The 14,968-nt window shown below is 41.7% G+C and overlaps 3 protein-coding genes across 4 annotated transcripts; 1 reads left to right on the top strand and 2 right to left on the bottom strand.

Moving 5' to 3' along the window:
* Window positions 1-896: 896 nt before the first annotated feature.
* LOC116256932 (uncharacterized) lies at window positions 897-5,133 on the bottom strand. The gene is made up of 8 exons (XM_031633515.2): window positions 4,663-5,133; window positions 4,265-4,338; window positions 3,972-4,052; window positions 3,810-3,894; window positions 3,482-3,579; window positions 3,272-3,359; window positions 1,580-1,931; window positions 897-1,409 (listed from the first exon to the last, which is right to left on the bottom strand). Exons 1-8 carry the CDS (start codon window positions 4,924-4,926, stop codon window positions 1,156-1,158), a joined length of 1,296 nt encoding a protein of 431 aa, XP_031489375.1. The 5' UTR covers window positions 4,927-5,133; the 3' UTR covers window positions 897-1,155.
* Window positions 5,134-5,544: 411 nt separating this feature from the next.
* On the top strand, window positions 5,545-7,483 carry LOC116246747 (uncharacterized). Its single transcript, XM_031618606.2, has 3 exons — window positions 5,545-6,044; window positions 6,809-7,048; window positions 7,196-7,483. Exons 1-3 carry the CDS (start codon window positions 5,694-5,696, stop codon window positions 7,481-7,483), a joined length of 879 nt encoding a protein of 292 aa, XP_031474466.1. The 5' UTR covers window positions 5,545-5,693.
* Window positions 7,484-9,392: 1,909 nt separating this feature from the next.
* LOC116256945 (uncharacterized) lies at window positions 9,393-10,511 on the bottom strand. 2 transcript variants are annotated; one of them, XM_031633516.2, is made up of 3 exons: window positions 10,275-10,508; window positions 10,013-10,160; window positions 9,393-9,894 (listed from the first exon to the last, which is right to left on the bottom strand). In XM_031633516.2, the coding sequence occupies exons 1-3, from the start codon at window positions 10,367-10,369 to the stop codon at window positions 9,832-9,834; spliced, it is 306 nt and encodes a 101-aa protein (XP_031489376.1). In that variant the 5' UTR covers window positions 10,370-10,508; the 3' UTR covers window positions 9,393-9,831. The 2 variants fall into 2 exon arrangements, with proteins under 2 accessions (XP_031489376.1, XP_049935302.1); XM_050079345.1 differs by having other exon boundaries at window positions 9,393-10,160; window positions 10,275-10,511.
* Window positions 10,512-14,968: the final 4,457 nt, after the last annotated feature.

Below are 14,968 nucleotides of genomic sequence, written 5' to 3'. Positions count from 1 at the left end.
TTAACCGGTTCTTGTGGGATTCCTTTCGTAGAATTTTACCGGCTTCACATACTTCGCATAAAATTTGGAGAGTTTGGGAGTTGTCCCGATCTAAATAGGAGTAATAGATCGGCAAAGTTCTGTAAAGCTCCCAATTTCATCTGATCTCTCAAAAGCTTGTGAAGTTCTTATCTCATGCTTATTACTTCGACCGTGTAAAGAGAACAAAGGACAAATTGGTTTATGTTGGCAAGTGATTGCTTCAAATTATATGGTGAATCAAATCGCATCAGTCAATATGAATCAGGATGAAAAGGCGCAATTATATTTTGTAAAGTAATCAAATTTCAAAAAATAAAAAACCAGCAAAGGTTCATGTCAGCCTACTCGTTGCAGTGATGAGCCGACGCACAACAATGTCGAACACATTAGTAGGAACAAATTCCCTGATTGGCTGGTAAGGATGATATTTGGGTTGCAGAATGGATAGGGTAAGCGAACTTTGGCTCACCTAACAGCATCAATGAAACTGGCCCCAGATGACTTGAACTACTTCCGTTGCCGACCAAAAGCAGGGCTGGAAAATGTTAGTCATGAATCCATTCCCTCGCAGCTCGTGAAAAAACTCACTCCTCATCATCAATTAGGCTCAGCCCGTGAAAATGCTCATCAGATCACAAGGTAAAGTCGCCAAGTGATCCACAGAGCTCGTTTACATACTGAAAGGAGCCTAACATAAACAAATTGATGCAAGTCACAATGTCAAAACCCATGGCAATCCTTCCAATCGAAGTATGAACTTTACTGCCCATTTGTTGCGCAACTTAGAAGCATCCAGAGGCGATCAAACATTCAAGACAAAAGCTTCAAGAGGAAAAAGAATGTGTTCAATTCTTCACAAACAGGGCAACCAAAAAGAGGGAAAGTGCCACCATCAATCTCATCAAGTACCCAGAACAAATAGGCAAGGTTACCCCCAGTTCCTGATACTAAGTTACTAACATCAGGACTACAATGCTATACTTTCCAAAAGGATGTAACAAATATATCCTGCTTAATGAAACAGAAAGGAAAAGCACAAAATGTTTTAGAAGGCCATCCTTGCTCCACCGTAAATACTTTTATGCTTTCTGAGTTTCAACCAATAGTGGAAACCATACAAGACATGGAACGATATCAGAGAAGATCAAAAAAATAATCTAAACCTTGCCCAATCTCCCAGATGGACAAACCAGCTCCCCAAGAATGAGCTTCCTCAAGCCGAGTAGAAATTGACATCAATGATGGATAGAAAACAGCATGCTGATAGTTCCGGTCGTCTGGGTACATGAAAAAATGTTCAGCAACATCACTGTTCCATCGGAGTGCAGGCCGATACTTCTCAAGCAAGGCCAAGTACTCTGAGCCAATGATAGGACCACCACCAAATTCTGGTTTTATTGCAAACAACTTAGTACTCAGGTTACATATAAGTAAAGCCTATTAGAAAATCCAACAGCAAGTGAAGAAATGCTGCGGTATAGAACTGATGACAAGATCAGAATCAATCAAATTCCTGTGCAAAATAGAGCAGAATGGATAGAAACATAAAATCACCTACCTTCAGAAATTATAAAATCATTTCCATAAAAGTTGATGCCAATAAGTATCTTATGGGCGAGCTTCTGTTGACTACTTGCACCATGAAGTAGAAGTTTCAAGGAGGAGCGGATCCAGTTCAAAGGTGCACTGGGACCAGGGTATTGAGCGCTTGAGAAGTCATAGGTCATAAGAGAAAACCAGTCCACTGCTTCACTTAATCTCCGCAAATCTTCTGATGTAAAATCATCTGATTGAAACACTTCAGAACGGGGAGCAGGTATAACATAAACAAGCTGTAGCACACGACTTTTGTCTTGCATGGAATGTGTTGAATGCAATTTATCTGCCAGCTGATTAATGAACTGTAGTGCCTGTGGTTTCAGAGGAGAATGCATTCAACCAAAAGCATACAAATGACATAGAAAAGGAAATGCAAACAATTAAAAATTTAAAATACAAGAAACGGGAATTCAAACATGTAATTATTTTTTTTAACTTGACAACTGTTTCAGCTTTGCACTGCCAGGAACTAGCAACAGACACAACAAAGTCTGTGTGCTGGAGCTAGTTTGACATCTGCCTAATTCCTACAATCGGTACTTATCATAATAAAAGTGATAAACTCAAAAACATTTTCCATATTTTTTCTGTTTTTTCATCAGCAATATGTCCTGAAAATGATTGGACTTGGATAAAAGACAGGGAGCTTAGTCTGGAACTCGAAGTCCAGTAGATTGATCAGGCCTGCATTTGGTTAATGGTCACAGATGAATAAACCAGGTCCTATAATGAAGTTCGTTAAGATCTAATTTATCAATCAAATAAAAAAATAGGTGACAGATAAATACATTAGACCAAGTTTGCCATTTAGAAACCAAGATGCGCACGTAGTCTGGCCTCGGTCCAGACACAGACAACATTGTTCATGATGGTATGCTCACTAACTCCTTTAGTATATTGTATATACAATTGAAGAGCTTTTACCTGACTGTTGATTACCAGGAAAATCATCCAAGAAAAAGGGTTTGCCAGTAAATGTGCAGGTATGCCATTTTTTTCAGAAGTACCTTACTGTTTCTAGATAAGGGGACATAAAGTGGACTTTGGATTCCATTCCATGTGCCATCTTATCACCACTCACTTGGAAATCAGTACTGCCATACTTGACAGCATTGCGGGAAGCTATTTCCTTCATTTATGCTGATGATCAGTCATGTAAACCAACTAACATGCTGAATTTGATGCACCTACCTGCATATATCATCTTAAAGATACTGGATGAGCACAAAAGTTATTGCATAACTGTTGTCTCACCCTCTCAGAAGTGGAACAATCCTCTCAGAAGTGGAACAGTTTACCTTGATCAAGTTCATGCCTTATAGGCTCTATTTTCAGCTAGCTATGGATGTTAGAACCCTAACGCAATGTAATTCATGAAAGTGTTTTCCAGTTACAACGTGAGAGCAAACCATCATAACTGGAATGTTCAGATCCATTGCTAGATGAATATTTACCAACCCATTGCTATGTAAGTAATGCCAACTACAGATATGCAACAAACTCAGATTCTAGTCCCTTGTCAACAGGGAGATGAAAATGAAGACCAATCAATTCGTTGCATCCATGAAGTTAAAGACAGAATATTTCACCTAGTATTCCTGAGATAATCACTGCATATATTGCATAGTACTTAGACAAGATTGGATGTTACCAGGCTTCGCATGTTTGGGTCATGCAATACTCCATAAGCAGCCCATCTTGACCAGGACTCCAGTACAACTCCATCATATCCCATTGCCCTATACAAATAACCACGAAGATGACGAGGAATGATATAAAGAAGTTAATCGAACAATTACCTTCATTGTTGTAGATAACAATTTTGAAAAAAATTCAAAACAGACTATAGTCTATAGTTTACTCGCATTCTGCCAGTATGAGATTGATAGCCTTCTCCCACATCATCTTCTTTTTTAACAACTCGTTAGGAAATGCCTCTAGAACCACCCTAGGCAATACCTGCAAAAGTGCAAACACAAATGCAGGAACTTGCAATGCTTGAACCAGCAGATCTCCACTTAAGAAAATAAGAACCTTACCTCCACTCGTTCATTTCATGTAAAGTTATTGCATATGTACTATTAAAACATAGGTAGGCTGCATAACACTAACGGAAACAAAGTCCCTCAATCCAAAACAAAGCTAAAAGCGATTGCTCTAGCAAAAAGGCACTCAGTAAATGACGTTACCAGTGTATGTCCATTGCTTTTCACTTCCAAGACCCAGCCAGTGTCAGCATTATGTTGACCCACCAACGATAATTTGGATCCCTCACTGAAAAAAATGGAATATTCAGTATCTGACTCATGGTATTATACACAAAATAGCAGCATATTCGTTGTGGGACGAACCTCTTCAGCTCATACCACACAGGCGAGACGTGTGTAAATTTTGAATTAAATTTTTTTGCCACATCATATCCTTTGGAATTCCTGCACAACATACTAGGCGTTACTATCATATTTCAAAGGGCCAATGACCAGAAACGCCTTTGCCCTTCGAGGAAGACGGGCATTTTAAATGGGAAATGGAAAATTCATGAAAAAAAATCTGTTGCTAGAGACAATTGAGATGACAATTCAAAAGAGAATGCCCATTGCTAGAAAGTGTATATCACATTGAAGGCAAATTAGCATCTTCTTACCATGGAGTAACATAAGCCAGAACTGGATGTTTGAAGTGTCGATCAGAAACATTTTCCGATGTCTTCGAATTCTCCTGAGTTTCTTGAAACAGTCAAACATTGTCAGCAGATACCTAAGAAAGAACAGAATCAAACACAAAGCGGAAAAAATTGCACTCAATTTGAGCAAAGGGTCAGCTCCCAAAGTAGCCGCATTGAATGCAATGTTCTTAATATTGTGCTTTTTATTCAACTGTTTGTAAAAATAAAGAAGCAACTATGGGTCGTTTCGTATCCATAAAGCAGAAACTAGCATTTGATTGCACGATGAATCCATCTTCGATTCAAACTTCTAAGAAATTCTACCAGAAAGACACAAATGACAACAAGAATAATAATTTTTCGGGGAGTGTAATTACGTTGAGAACTTCTTGGTACCCAACGTTGGGTTTCACAAGGCCTCTCTCGTACACGGATAGGTGGGTGCTCGGCGAGGAGATCGTCTTGGGCCCACGAAACGATTGATACGAGATAAGCAGGAGAAGAAGGCCGCCTAATGCGAGGAGTGGCAGCAGACGGGAGAGGGAGAGGGATTGAGCTGCCTCGGCCGGGACACTTGGCTGCTGGTGCCGGAGCTCCGCCTCGCTCCCCACATTCTTCCTTCTCTCTCGCCTCTTCCGCATTTTTTCCCCGCCACTGCCCTGCCCAAAGCGTTGAAACGCGCGGTCCCCTCTATAAGAAGACCGGGATTCCTAAAATTCGAACCAGACACTGGCAACTGGGCGTCTACGGCGATTTCCTAGGAATTGGTTCGTGCTTCCCCGGTCAGGAATACCAAGTCCGGAACAAGCCCTCTCGAGTATCTATCCCACCCCAAGCTTTCAGATTCTGGAACTTCTTCTCGGGTATAAACGCTTCAAACAGGAATTGTCACTAGTTTTGAGTAAAGTTTTGTGCACCGTGGTTTTGGAGATGAATGGTGGCCATTGATTTCATATGCGGTTTATCAGATGGTTAACCAGGTATGCGGAAGGAAGACGAACTGGGTTTGACTCGATGAACACGCGAAATTTCGAAGAATCTGCTGGGATTGGATATCTCAAACAAAATCGAGTCTCGGGTTCGAGCGCAGTGGTGGGTCAATGGAGACCCGCCCAAGCCGGACGGACCTGGTGGGATTGAAAAACAAAGGGGCCCTAGCGAACGACCTGGCTACGATAAGGAGGCGGCTGACGTAATGGGCACTCTTGATCTGCAACATGGCAGCGGCGTCGTTCTCGGGTTTTGTCCTGCTCTCCATGCACGATGCCACGTGAAGGCGATGACTGAGAACCACCACCATGGATGGTAAGGTAGAGGAGCCTCCACCCAGCAGGGGAGGGAGCGCTTCGTTAGATGTAGACGCACCTCTTTCTCTCTCTCTCTCGCTCTCCCTCTCTCTTCTGCGAAGATGGTGAAGCTGGCGTCGGTGAGGGAATGCCGATTGTATGGTCCGCCTCGGGTTAGGAATAGATGGGAGTACATAAACGCGGGCTTGCACGTGTTCAGTGCCCTCCTGCTGGTTGCCGGATTCGGGACTCTGCTCGCCGGGGGTGGTGTTGCCGGGCTGTATATGATACTTGTTGCGTTGACCCTCATGGCTGCCGTGAACGTGCATGATCTGGTAGCTCACCTGATAAGTTTGGACTTCCGACTGCCATTGATGGGCTTGGATGTGCAGTTCCTCACCGTGGAGCTTGCGTCTCCGCTCGTTCAGTTCGTGGGGTCCGTCCTTACTTTCTTGGCCATCCTCTTCCTTTTGGTATATGCACGACCTCTCTCTCTCTCTCTCTCTCTCTCTCTCTCTCTCTCTCTCTCTCTCTCTCTCTCTCTCTCTCTCTCTCTGTTGTGCTACTGTGAATTGGCACTTTCGATCCATCTCCCTGCCAATAAAAACTCCTGGTTGATGAGAGAGAGGGTGCTCTTTCTATCTACTGGGAAAAGGAGAAAAACCCTTTTACTGTCATCCGATGCTTTGGATTATTAACATGCAAAGGGAAATCCTGAATTTCCAAAGTTTAGGATTCGCGCTCTAAATTTTCAATAGTGGATGCATGAATGAGCTTCACTTTCCTGTGATCAGGTGCCTTCCTAAGGCGTACAGTTTCTGCATAGTGTTTGAAGATTTCAATAGGCCCGTGTCTTTTGATGAGGTCCTTGTGTCTCTAACAATAACAGATGTACATTGGATTATGAATTTTAGGAAACAAGACAATAATCCGACCTGCTTCCCTGTCTTCATCTTCTTCCTTGTCAAGTTTTAACGGACAGACTTGGACACCAGTGGATTAAGACTCATGCACCATGATTACCATCCCTTAAACCTATTTGTCTCGGAAACAAGCTCAAACTTCACATCTTTTAGCTTTTTTCTTTATTCTGTCGATGCTTACAAGTGCAGCTCGCTGTTTTGACCTGATCGGTTAAGAATTCAATTTAATAACAAACCAAGTAAACTTCACGCATGTCAGCTGCCAGTTTGCAAAAAAAATGATGACAGAAGAAAATTCTCATTTCCTCTTGCAGATTGAGAAGAAGCGGAAATTGGAAAAGCACGCCTCGACTCTATTAATTGCAGGCCCTGCTCTTTGGCTCGTGGGCTCAATCCAGAACGCGTGCCAAGTATACGAGAGGGCCGACGGTCTTCTCCAGGTCCTACAAAAGGGAATCTACCTTCCCTTTCTCATGGGAAGCCAACTACTCTTGGTTGCAGGAATTCTCAACAGGCAAACTCCAAGTCATTCAGCCCATGGCCCAAGTCTTTTGGTACATATCTATATAAGCCCCAGTGCCCTCTCTCTCTCTCTTTGATTCTTTTCTCTTGTCATCTTTCTCAATGGGAAAAGAAGCTCATTCTCTTGATTCTTCGATTTTCCTTGTTGGGTTTTTGGATTCTTTCTTTGTTTTGGATAGGGAAGGACTTGGGCTTGGCTGGGGCTGAGTGGGAGCCTCTTGTACTTCATTGGAGGGCTGGCGAACGTTCGTAAAGTGTTCAAGATGCAAAGACTGGATTGGACGAGGCTGGAGCAGTTGAGGGGTGTGGGGCGCGAAGGATGGTGGAGGGAGAACGAAATAAGGACGCCATTAGTCGCTGCAGAGCAAAGGACAGTGAGTGTGAGCCAGGAGGGTGGTGCAGCTCTACCGCCTTCTTCTTCTTCTTCTTCTTCCTATAAAGTTTCCTTGGCTGCCGGCCAACCCTGAAAGGGAGGATTTTTATTTTGTAGCTTGTATGGGAGATTTGCATGATTAACCAACACCACCGAGGCTATTTGTTCTGCAGGATCTTCTAAGAACCAGCAGTAATTTTCAGGATCTTATCAGAACCAACTGCGATAACTAGACCACTTAATTAAAGGGTTTTGCCTTATTAAAATCAACCCCAGTCAGTAAATCTAACTGGAGTAGCGATGAAACTCTATTGGTGTCTTTTGATTATGGGGGCGTTTTGATTAGCCTGGATCTTAAATCTGAAAGTCTGGTTTAACATGGGGGTCGTGGATTTGCAAACGCTAGATTTAAAAACCGTTGAATTAAGGTTTCCATTATCCCAAGTTCAATTTGTAGATGAATTGCAAAAGGGTTTTTGCCTTGAGATTCATATTTGAGGATGCACGATTTACAAAATTTTCGTATGATTAATCCGTGCAGCGTTTTTGAACAAAAGATTTCAGATCGTTGGTAGAGAGTAGAGAAGGCCCGAGATCTTAGAAATTTAGATCTCAAGATTTCAAGTCAGTAAGATTTGAGGCAATCAAACGTCCCCGAAAAGAAAACGTTTATCTCAAATCAAAAGTCAATAATCTAAATGAGTATTCAAAACAAAGGTGCGATTGCAACTGCTTTTGTAAGAAGATAATTCGTAATATGATCAGCTATGAGACTTTTAAGTTACAATATTTTTTTGTCATTGATCTGTTCACTTTGAAATGAGTATTTAAGACAAAGGTGCGATTGCAACTGCTTTTGTAAGAAGATAATTCGCAATATGATCAGCTATGAGACTTTTAGTTACAATATGTTTTTGTCATTGATCTGTTCGCTTTGTACCAGTTGAAGTTCGATATCCTAGCTGCAAGTTCAAATATTTTTACCATAGAAATTAAATAGAACAGAAAAAGGTATTTTCTTTTTCTTTCAGATAGGCAAGTTGATTCCGAGACGCACTCTGGGCATTGATCTTTTGACTTCAACTCAAAGGTCTCTAGTTCAAGTTCCCACTTATGTACACTTTTTAACCTGCATTTGAATATAGGATTTTTGTCTTTTAAAAGACTTTTCTTCCTTTCCACTTTCGCCCCTACAAAGAGAGTTTACACAGGCCAGATCTAGAGCATTTTGTACATTATATCTATCATTGAGAGAGAGAGAGAGAGAGAGAGAGAGAGAGAGATGGGTTAAGCTGATGTATGCTGATTCAAATGAACTGGCTAGAAAGGATCATCAAGGTCATAGAACTGGCCAAGCTGAGCTAAGTCTTTCTCTCAGTCACACCAAGAGATCATGCCTATTATTCTAAATGGGTTAAGACTAAAAAAAAAAGTATGTGTTACTCTCACATACAGAGGCCATTTGATAGAGAAAACATTGTGTCAGTCGAACGCATATTCAATCTTATAATACATTATCTAAACACACCTTGTTTTTCTCTTCAATGAAGCAGAATCAAATGCTGGACAAAATAATACTATATTTTATGAAATAAGAACATGGTGCTTTTCTTCTTTTTGCCAAACACCTCTTCACAACACTTTACATGCAATTTCTATGAGCTAGTTGAAGGAAAATAATTCTTCTCCCTATTTTGTCCTTAACGAGGCATTTTTCATTTATTACCATTTTTTTTCCACCTTTTTTGCGCCAAAGGCATTTTAACCTTTACCCCAAACAACTTTTACTGCGTTTGGGTCGACCGAACAAGAAACTCTGCTACCTGATGGAAAGATTTTTAACTTTTTTAGCTCTGTGCATTTCAACTCCAACCATGAGCCTTCGTACTTAGTGTCCTCGATTCGACTCCTCACAAAGTTTCCAGGACACAGAGCACTGCACATGCGAGTGGAATATGCCTTCGAACAAACAATGGAGTGGAAAACAACAGCGACACATAAAGTTAATCAAAAGGAGGCCCATGTGCCTCGCCATAGAGGGTCGCCTCCTCATTATAGATGCAAAAAGCTGGTACATGGCAAATATTTTTCCCTTTGTTCCCCACATACATGAAACAAAAATCATAGTCTCTCTTCTGTATCATTGCGACCTCTCTCTCTTTCTAAACTCCAGAATGAAGACTTCTTCTTCAAAGTCCACTTAATTTCAGTCCTCCAGTAATCGCCGTCTCCCCTTCTTCGTACATCATGTCATGATATCATATATTCCTACAAGTTTATATGCTTTTAAGATTCGCATAAGAGATGAAAAGGAAAAACTATCCGCAGTTAATGGCACTGCCCTTTAGGCGTTCTCTCATTGCCATCAGTCATGTTCTTGAGACCCTGCGTCTTCGCTCCAAAGATCAGCAAGGAGCAAGAGTTCAATTACCATATTGCATATCAAATGAACTCTAGATTCTTCTCCACCACTCTCACTCCCTCTGCAGATCTAAGCCGGCTTGCCTGCTCAACAAGATCAAAAAAATGTCTGCTCTCTAGACGAGGTGGGGTCTTATTTTTTATGGAAAAGTATACCAGGGAACTGTAATGGAGGAGAAGTGGGGAAAGGATGGAATGTTACCTGCTCCTTTGTTATCTCAACGCCAAATCCATCAACAATGACCCAGGAAAATCTCTTAGTGTAGGTCCCCGGCTCAAGCACTCTCTCCAGCAACATGTCATGCTTCTTGCTAAGATACGCGTCTAACCCATTGTCCCCATTCTTCGACCTGCAACACCCGAGTACAGAGATGAAACCGCAGCTGATCGTATAGGCACATGCAACAGAACACATTTTTAAGCACCGCACCCGTTAGAGAAAGAGAGAGAGTGAGCAACTCGACCTGTTAGATCTTAGACGCTCATATTCAGGATCGAAGTCCATGAAAACGAAATAGAGCTCTCCTGCCGATGCTGGAGTCACTGTGCCACCCTCCATCGCTGCTTCTTTGAACCTCTCCGTATCTCTCTCTTTCTGTCTCGATGGAGGATGGAGGATGAAGAAGGTGCCTCTCTCTGCATTTATAAAACACAGAAGGAAGGAGAAAGTCTCTTATCCGCTTCCTTGCTCTTGGATCAGCTGTCAAAATTTTCAATCTCTCTTGTTGGATTTAAAAGTTAACGTTGATAATCTAAAACCACGATGGGTCTCTCACTTTTTACCGCAGTTTAACGTGGTCTCGCCCTTTTTGCTAGGATTAAATTAGGCAGCGACGTATTCCATGATGCTGAAAGGAAATTCGTGGGACCACCAAATTATGTCTGGGTTATGTCCGCCTTGTTGTAAGCCTGTTGCCGCAATGACAATCGTATCCTTCTCCGTAGTGTGTGCTTCTAATTAATCCGCTTACTTGAGTACAATATTGGTTACTGTTTTATGAATATACTTCACAAAATGAGTAAATTCATACTGACATACTATATGAAAATTAAAAAACCTTTTATACGGATAAAATGTAAAGAAAATTCAACTATTTTCAGAGTTAACAGCGTAGCTTGTAAAGGGTCAAAACATATGAACAGTATGTTCGGGTCCGAACATGCAGCCCCCCTCTAACTCCTTGCATCCACAATCCGGATATTATTCTAGTTGGGAAATAAGATAAGGTGATTATAAAATGTATATTAAAAAAGCCAAACTTGAAAATCAAGTGCCCGCAGTCTAGATTGAACTATGGTTGCAGTTTCCTGAGTTTGTATAAGGCAACGCTCGGTCGACAACCCAATGAGGATCTCGTGCGTGGCATACCAACTCTGGGGCGTAGGTTACCTGACGAGGGTAATATGGTCATCCCAAGATTGGGGTTGGGGGGTCCCTGTCCGATTGGAGGGGACCATCGTAAGCTGGCGTTTTAACGCGGGAAATGGCAACAGTGGAAATAAATAAATATGACCAGAAAAAAGGAAAAGAAATGCCTCTTATTTTCTTCACAGACGACAGCGTTGGTGGGTCCCGCAGAATATCCCCACAAAGTTTGGTTTTTATGCAGGTGGGTCCCATGCCCTACTGAGCAAGATGTTCGATAGTTAGAATATTTTGTTTAGGTTTTTCTTTAACGAGCATAACTGGGAGTCTGTTGCCATTAGGTTGCATTTTTCCGACTGATGTATAGTTTTGATTTGGTTCTAATTTTATATATGGTTGAGGTTGCTTGAATTCATTTGGGCAATCCCCGGCAGCTTTCGTTAAAGCGCGAAATTGCTACTCGACTACTTAAACTCTTAGTAGAACTTAAGAGCAATGAAATCTGAAGACGAAGTTACTGTCACGGCATTCCCACTCTTTAAAAGCCAAAAGAAGAGCACTGATCTGTTACAAAAGAAAAGATAAGGAAAAAACTATCTTCGTAAAGCCATTGCTTTGAAGCTATGCTACATATATTCCAAAAAGTTGCGGAAATACAAACGTCGTACGAGAATGGCATTATCTGCGCCTCAACTACAGAGCAAATTCCGATCGCCTGTGGACGAAATCAGGCCTGCCATGAGAAACCACGAGACCGGAGAGATGCTGCCGGGTCCCTCTGTAAGTCCATCCGTTTAGCAGGCCTTGCAGATTCAGAACGTTGAGAGAGAGAGAGAGAGAGAGAGAGAGAGAGAGAGAGAGAGATCTGCAGATAGCTGCGTGCATTTCATGAGTACTCCCGTACGTGGCGCACAGCTTCAGAAATTGTTCCCATTGACAGACGCTCGTCAAGATGAATCTAAGGAGCGAGCAACGATGATTCAGCGTAAATATTTCACGACTGTTCATTCCTCTCCACAGCAAGCTACAAAGTTCTGGCAGTAATAAATTTTTAAATTTTAAAGGGCATTAGATATATATCAATATGAATGAAGATAACCATTTTAGTGGGCCTGTGTGGGCAATTTGTCCACACATCATGCCTCCACCCCCGCTCTCTCATGATAACACTCAGACCTAGATTTTCACTTTTACTGCACCAGTTTCATGCAGGGAGAGAGTGGCAGAGTTAGGAGGCAAGAACTGGTCTGACATGAGGTATCAATATGGAGCGCCTAACGAAGAATCCATCCATCGATCACGTCCTGCGATACGGTGGGGACGTAGAGGACGTTGATCAAGGATGGTCCCCAAAACTCCAACTCGACCAGCAAAGCAGGCGATGAAAAGGGCGTCCGAATCGATGAGTGGGACGACTCATCCAGGACGCACCTAGGCCTTTGCGCTCCCCCACGATACAACACTACGGAGGGGGACCATTGAAGGTAGCCCCCAAAAGAAAGGGGAGGAACAAATTAACAAGTTCAAAGGAGATCCGTTTGTACAATCTATGATCTCTTGCTTTTGTTGCTTCCCCGCTGGTACATTTTCGAAAGCATCCCCTGGACGGACCTGGGTTCGAGCCAAGCCCGATAACGGGCTCGACCTTGGCTCGAGCGGGTGCGCGCCGAGCTCGGTTCGGGACAAGCGCTGCGAGTTGGCTCGACCGGGGTTTCGCTTTTAACGAACCAACATGGACATGGCTCGCCCAGCGGCGCACCAAGCTGCGCCTCCGGCGCTTTACGGGAACACCTCGTTCCCGGACGGCACAGACATCCACGAAGGATCAGCGGCCTGGCAAGGGCCAGGGAGGGGGCCCGCTGCGTGCCAGGGTGGGCGTGGGGCCCACCTGCAATGTCATCGGTCGCTGACGGATCTACACGTGCGGCTTTAAACGTTGACAGCTGCCTGCCACGTGACCGCACAAACAATGAGGGAAATATCGGAGGCAGACTGCAGAAAATCCGTGTCTGCCGCTTTTTTCTTTTTTTCTTTTTACATAGCATTTATTTTGCCTGTTTTTCAAAATTTTGGAGTGTGATTTTGATGGCGCCAAACTTTCGCTACGAGTTTCATATTCGTGCACAAAATAATGGTTCCCAAAACATCTTCCATGTCTGTTTGGAGCTTATGTTCTGTTACTAATAAAAAAATAACTTTTATATTCGTCAATAATTTAAAATATATGGAGATAGATAAAATGAAGAATAGATTACAGACTACGCACTATAAAATTTATGAACCAAGTTGTGGATGTGGTTAAGTGGTTAAAATTTGCAAATGGTTACTCCTTGCTCTTATGTTGGGCCGTTGTCGCCTAAGCTTAATTAATTCATTTTGCTTTATATAGGCGACTCAAGCTCCTTTCACTTATATTTTTTTGTTGGGAAGCTTTGAATTTGGCCATAAGTTTAAACCCATGAATTAAAGAACCCAAATTCAGCATATAATATGTTTATGTAATATAACATTTTACACATCGGCGGTTGTTCCATTGATCATCTTCGCAAGTTTTAGAACAAGGCAGGATAGCTTCCTTCCTTTCGCTGCACGGCTTCCTAAGAAAGAGTGGCAGCGATGCTGCGAGCCCAAAAAAGAGCTTCTGAAAACGAACCGGTCACGCGTCCAGGCTCGTGCTTTCTAGCTCGCGACTTGGCTCGTACTATTGTGGTCCAGTCTCCAGCGCCTACTCTCTATGTGAATTGTTGGCGGGTGGTCCTCACTCTCCATTTAGTCGGACTCGATGAAGTATGGCTTTCGTTCTTCTTTTTTTTTTTTAATCTTTTGTTGATAAGAATGAATATAATTGTTAATCTATTTAGATTTGTCTAAATTTGAACAAAATATACACTTGAAATTTTGTGACATCAATTACTTGCAACCAAAGTTTAAAATTTTGTCTAGTACCACATTTAACTCTATTTGGGCACATATACATAAGAACGAAAGCCATACTTCATAAAGAATTCGCATTAACGAGGGAGGGTTGGAATGGTCTTGACTCTTGGAGAAACTAAGTTCTAATAAGAGCTATAATTATTTTCAAGTTCACAATAGCTTAATAAAGTGCTAACATATCTAAGTTCCATTTGACTTACATACATGCCTTGAAAACAAAAAAAAAAAAAAAAAAAAACTTCCATTACTGCTGTTGTCAACGGATCTGCTACCATATCTTTTGATAGAATATAATCACTTAATTTTGCATTTAAATGTCAAGTACACGTTGATATTTAACTCCAATATGTTTACTTCTTGAGCTATCTGCTCTAGTGTAAATTAGATGTATGGTTGGTTTGTTATCATATTCCAATTGTACTAATTCTTTAAGAATATGTAAATGTAAATAGTTTAAGAACCAGTTTATCCATACTCGAAATGTTATTGTCATATTACACGCTACATATTTTACTTCTTGTGTATGTATAACAATACATCCATGTTTCTTAAAAGACCAAAAGATGACTCTACCTCCTACCATAAACACATATCAAGGGCTAGATTCTTCTTCAAATTTATCTCCAGCAAAATCTACATCAAGTTCTCAATCAATTTTAATTGATTTGCTTGATACCACAACTTAAGCTTGTTTGTGCCTTCTACGTACCTAAATATTCTTTTCACCGCATCCCAATGAGGAAGGCAAAGTTTTTTTTTTTTAATCTACTTACTAGACTGGCAACTAAACTAATGTTAGGTATAATCCATAGCATTGCATATATCAGACTTCCAAATGCCTGACATAAGGGACTT

The sequence above is a fragment of the Nymphaea colorata genome, chromosome 1 (genome assembly GCF_008831285.2).
Source record: "Nymphaea colorata isolate Beijing-Zhang1983 chromosome 1, ASM883128v2, whole genome shotgun sequence".
In the NCBI taxonomy this organism is placed as follows: domain Eukaryota; kingdom Viridiplantae; phylum Streptophyta; class Magnoliopsida; order Nymphaeales; family Nymphaeaceae; genus Nymphaea; species Nymphaea colorata.
Note: the sequence above shows the minus strand (reverse complement) of the source record. Positions and strands in the feature narration are given on the sequence as shown.

Bases quoted from the DNA above. Each gene is read 5' to 3' on its own strand.
- LOC116246747 (XM_031618606.2), top strand. From the start codon at position 5,694: ATGGTGAAGCTGGCGTCGGTGAGGGAATGCCGATTGTATGGTCCGCCT. The intron at 6,045-6,808 runs GTATATGCACGA...TTCCTCTTGCAG, and splicing joins TGGCCATCCTCTTCCTTTTG to ATTGAGAAGAAGCGGAAATT. The intron at 7,049-7,195 runs GTACATATCTAT...TGTTTTGGATAG, and splicing joins CCCATGGCCCAAGTCTTTTG to GGAAGGACTTGGGCTTGGCT.
- LOC116256932 (XM_031633515.2), bottom strand. From the start codon at position 4,926: ATGCGGAAGAGGCGAGAGAGAAGGAAGAATGTGGGGAGCGAGGCGGAG. The intron at 3,580-3,809 runs GTAACGTCATTT...GCACTTTTGCAG, and splicing joins AAAGCAATGGACATACACTG to GTATTGCCTAGGGTGGTTCT. The intron at 3,360-3,481 runs GTAAACTATAGA...TTATTTGTATAG, and splicing joins CTCATACTGGCAGAATGCGA to GGCAATGGGATATGATGGAG.
- LOC116256945 (XM_050079345.1), bottom strand. From the start codon at position 10,369: ATGGAGGGTGGCACAGTGACTCCAGCATCGGCAGGAGAGCTCTATTTC. The intron at 10,161-10,274 runs GTCGAGTTGCTC...CGGGTGTTGCAG, and splicing joins GAGCGTCTAAGATCTAACAG to GTCGAAGAATGGGGACAATG.